The following is a 3,435-nucleotide window of genomic DNA, read 5'->3' on the forward strand; positions in this document are numbered from 1 at the left end:
GTCAGTTGAGTTGATTTCAAAGATGAAGGACACTTTGGGCTGGGGATATGGCTCAGTTGGTAGAAGTGCTTGCCTTGCATGCACAAGGCCCTGGGTTCAATCCCCAGCACCACACACACAAAAAAAAAAAAAAAAAGAAAGAAAGGAGAAAAAAAAAGATGAAGGACACTTGGACTTTACCCTTAGGGAGCTCATAGACCAGCATCAGGTGGGGAAGAGAGGGCCTTGAGCCCAACATAAGGAGGGTTAAAGGGGAGGACAGTATGCTGCAGTAGCACAAAGGCAGGAGGCCGTCCAGTGGGTGGATGGGGGAGTTTCCATAGTGGCAGGCCCCAAGCTGGGTCTAGAAGGACAGGCAGGTGAGGAGAGGGTCTCAAGCCTGAGGCTGGGCAGTGCTTCCCCTGGGCTGACCAGGCCTGAAGCCCCTGGAGGCCCAGCTACTCAGAAGAGGAAGGAGAGGCTACAGCCATGCCCCAAACGTACAGGAGCTAGAAGGCAGCTAGTAATGTGCTGTTTTGGATGAGTGGATTAGAGAAGGGGTCAGATTTGGCCCCCAGAGCTATCTCAGATAGGACGCAAGAAACTTTTCACTCTTTTCTTAGATCTCTCCAAGCCCTTTACCCTTGGTTTTGTGAGAGAAGGGATCTGGTTACAACCCCCAGATATCCCAAAGATGAGAAAGGCTTGGAGGCCTGACTCACCTGCCCACATGAACAGGACCACGACGATGATCAGCACCTCGCCTGTCCTCAGCTGTTGGTTCCTCCCCATCTCTTTCATGGTCACCTCATCTGTAGAGAAAGAGACACTAGTCTGGGGCTCCTCCCTCCCCCAATCACTACTCTAGGGCCAAGACCTTGACAATAAGTACTTATGTGTATAGGTGCCCTCACACCTAACATAAAGAGACCTGGAGAGACACTGATGTCTGCTTGGGTTGGCAGCAATAAGGCTTTATCCAAAGGTGAGAGTTTATGTACCCAGTGTCCTGGAGAACTAGAGTGAACCTTCTCCCTCTCAGATAACTGCTTTACTTGGTGGCAGGGACAAGGAGAGGACTGGGGAGAGGGTGCTTTCCTCATGCCACCTGCTGTTCTGGCCCCAGTTGCCCCCTCCCTGCTCCTCCAACATGCCCCAGGCCTGCCTTTGTTCTTGGAGGCCATCTTCTCAGCCTCTCTTGGAGTCTTGAAGAGCACAGGCTCACTAGCCGGGCTCTGGCCCTGGATGGAGATGGCCTGCACATGCACAATGTACTCGGTATCTTCCTCTAGGTCCCAAAGGGCACAGGAGCGAGTGGTGGTGTTCACTTCCTGGATGAAGCGCAGCATCCGCACGTCTTTCTTCTGCAAAAGTGAGCACCGGCCATCTCTCAATGCCCAGACACCAACCTTGTTTCTGTCTACCTCCCAGTAGTAACAAATCCTATACTTAACACAATCATCCTGTCACTTCAGGTAACGTTGGGGGGCTCTGACCAGACCCCGTCTCTCACAAAATCCATTGTATATTTAAGGAAACATCTTCAGAGAGATTAGAGAAGTTGCCCAAGACCATACACCTAGTGAAAATTGGAGCCAGGTCCTAAACACTGGTGGTTCTGAGATCAGATCCATGCTCTGAATTCCATGTCCCAGTTGAAAGCTCCTGAACCCTTCTCCACTAATGAATTCCCTCAGGGCCCCAATTTCCGGTCACATGTGCAACGAACGTATGTGTTGCCAGCCTCTCTTGCTCTGCATTTCTTTTTCCTTTCTATTTCTTTACCCCACCATCCTCCATTTCTAGTAGTCATTATCTTGATGTGTCCTTCCCTCCCAAGGACCTTCAAGAGTTACCTGCTGAGAGATGGCAAACCCGATGACAACCTCATCTTCCAGGACGTCCCAGCTGACAACTGCAGAATTGGCTTTGAGATGTCTGACGGTGACATTCACTGGGGCTGAGGGGCTATCTGCAGGGCAGGGAGGCACGTGAGCCTGAGTGTCCCCTGCTTGTGTTGCCTAGTCCCAGTTTTATAAGTGAGAAGGGGAATCCTGGGGAAGGCCATGCCATAGGGAAAGGAAGCAGTTCCAGGCTCTTTGTGTGTAGGATGAAAGCCCCTGTTGACCCTAGGCCAGCCCCACTAGGGGCCCACGTAAAAAATTAATGGGCCTGGGCCAGAGTCAGATTTAATGCATGGATGGTTAAAGTCTGGGGAACAGGCATGAAGGGGACAAATGACTAGGGTTGCAGAAGCTGAAGATTAGTTTGATGAAAAGCAGTCAAAAGGACTCCGAGTCCAGTGCTCTTTCTATAGTCCTGCACTGTCAAGTGAGTGACCTTGAGGGAAGGAGAAAGACCCAGAGGTTGAGAAGAGCCTGGTGGACTGAACTCTGGGATGGGAGGGAGGGGCAACAGAGGAAACCCCCAGAATTGTGGTGATGAATTGGGCAGCATGCAACTTGGGAAGGGGTCTTCATGAGTCTCTTCTCCACACTCCACCAACCCCCCAAGGGGCGGGTGGGAGGGAAAGAGCTGGAGAATATGGGGCACTCAGAGCAGAGCCCTTCAGTGAAGAGAGGACAGGGCAAGGCCTTCTGGGTGAGAGGATGAATGGGTTATCAGTCAAGAGAGCAAGAGGGAGAATGTTGGGGATTGGGGGTCAGGTCAGGAAGAACCTTCCAGAAGAGGGGAGTGGAGTCATACAAGTCCATCTCCGAAGAGGTAGCTGCTGCAAGAGGAAGACATGGGCCTGAGCAGTAACCCCTCACCCCACAGATGAATGGACTTGAGACCCAGGAGCTAGGCCAGACATGAAGATGGAAAGGGACAGAAGGACACAGACAGGTGGCGGCAGACACAGAACAACAGAGAGCAGACAAGTGGAAGGTTAGAAACAGACAGAGACCGCAGAGCAAGTGCGCTGAGCCATGGACAGATAGATGGGCAGAGGCAGCCGCAACCAGAAGGGACAGAGACCTGTCAGGAGAGGCTGGGCCCCAAGGGCTGAGCCAGCCACTGCACCAGGCTTGGGGGCCACCCTCACCCACCCTGCACCCCCAGGTGCCAGTCTCCATTCCCATCACACATTCTCTTGCACAAGGAATGTGTGGAGTTGTCCTGTGGGGCTTTGAGAGGTCTTTGAGGACAGGGAAGGAGGCCCAAACTGGGAGGACTGGTGTCCTCAGCTGCTCCCTGGGCCAGAAAAAGAGAACCTGAGGCAAAGACCTGGAGTCAGGGGATGGGATTAAGATATCAGGGGTCACAAGACTCTAAAAACCCAGGGCTGAGGTCATGGGCAGGGTTTGGAGGCTGAAGGACGAGTCTGGGGTCACGAAGGTAGGGAAGCGCGGGGGTCGGGTTAGGGAGCAGTGAGCAGGTGAGTCAGGAGGTCCCTCGGGAGCAGGAAGGGAACCGAGGACTCCCAGGTGATAAGACCTGGAGAGGAGGCTGCCC

At 53.1% G+C, this 3,435-nt stretch overlaps 1 protein-coding gene across 1 annotated transcript; it reads right to left on the minus strand.

The window, feature by feature from the left end:
* Positions 1–549: 549 nt before the first annotated feature.
* On the minus strand, positions 550–2,383 carry Fndc5 (fibronectin type III domain containing 5). The gene is made up of 3 exons (XM_015476802.2): positions 1,836–2,383; positions 1,145–1,343; positions 550–791 (listed from the first exon to the last, which is right to left on the minus strand). Exons 2-3 carry the CDS (start codon positions 1,326–1,328, stop codon positions 565–567), a joined length of 411 nt encoding a protein of 136 aa, XP_015332288.2. The 5' UTR covers positions 1,329–1,343; positions 1,836–2,383; the 3' UTR covers positions 550–564.
* Between the last annotated feature and the right edge of the window lie 1,052 nt (positions 2,384–3,435).

The sequence above is a fragment of the Marmota marmota genome, unplaced genomic scaffold (assembly GCF_001458135.2).
Source record: "Marmota marmota marmota unplaced genomic scaffold, marMar, whole genome shotgun sequence".
In the NCBI taxonomy this organism is placed as follows: Eukaryota; Metazoa; Chordata; class Mammalia; order Rodentia; family Sciuridae; genus Marmota; species Marmota marmota.

Excerpts from the sequence above, each read along its gene's own strand:
- Fndc5 (XM_015476802.2), bottom strand. The coding sequence starts at position 1,328 with ATGCTGCGCTTCATCCAGGAAGTGAACACCACCACTCGCTCCTGTGCC. Across the intron at positions 792-1,144 it reads GATGGCCTCCAAGAACAAAG|ATGAGGTGACCATGAAAGAG; the intron begins GCAGGCCTGGGG and ends CTTTCTCTACAG.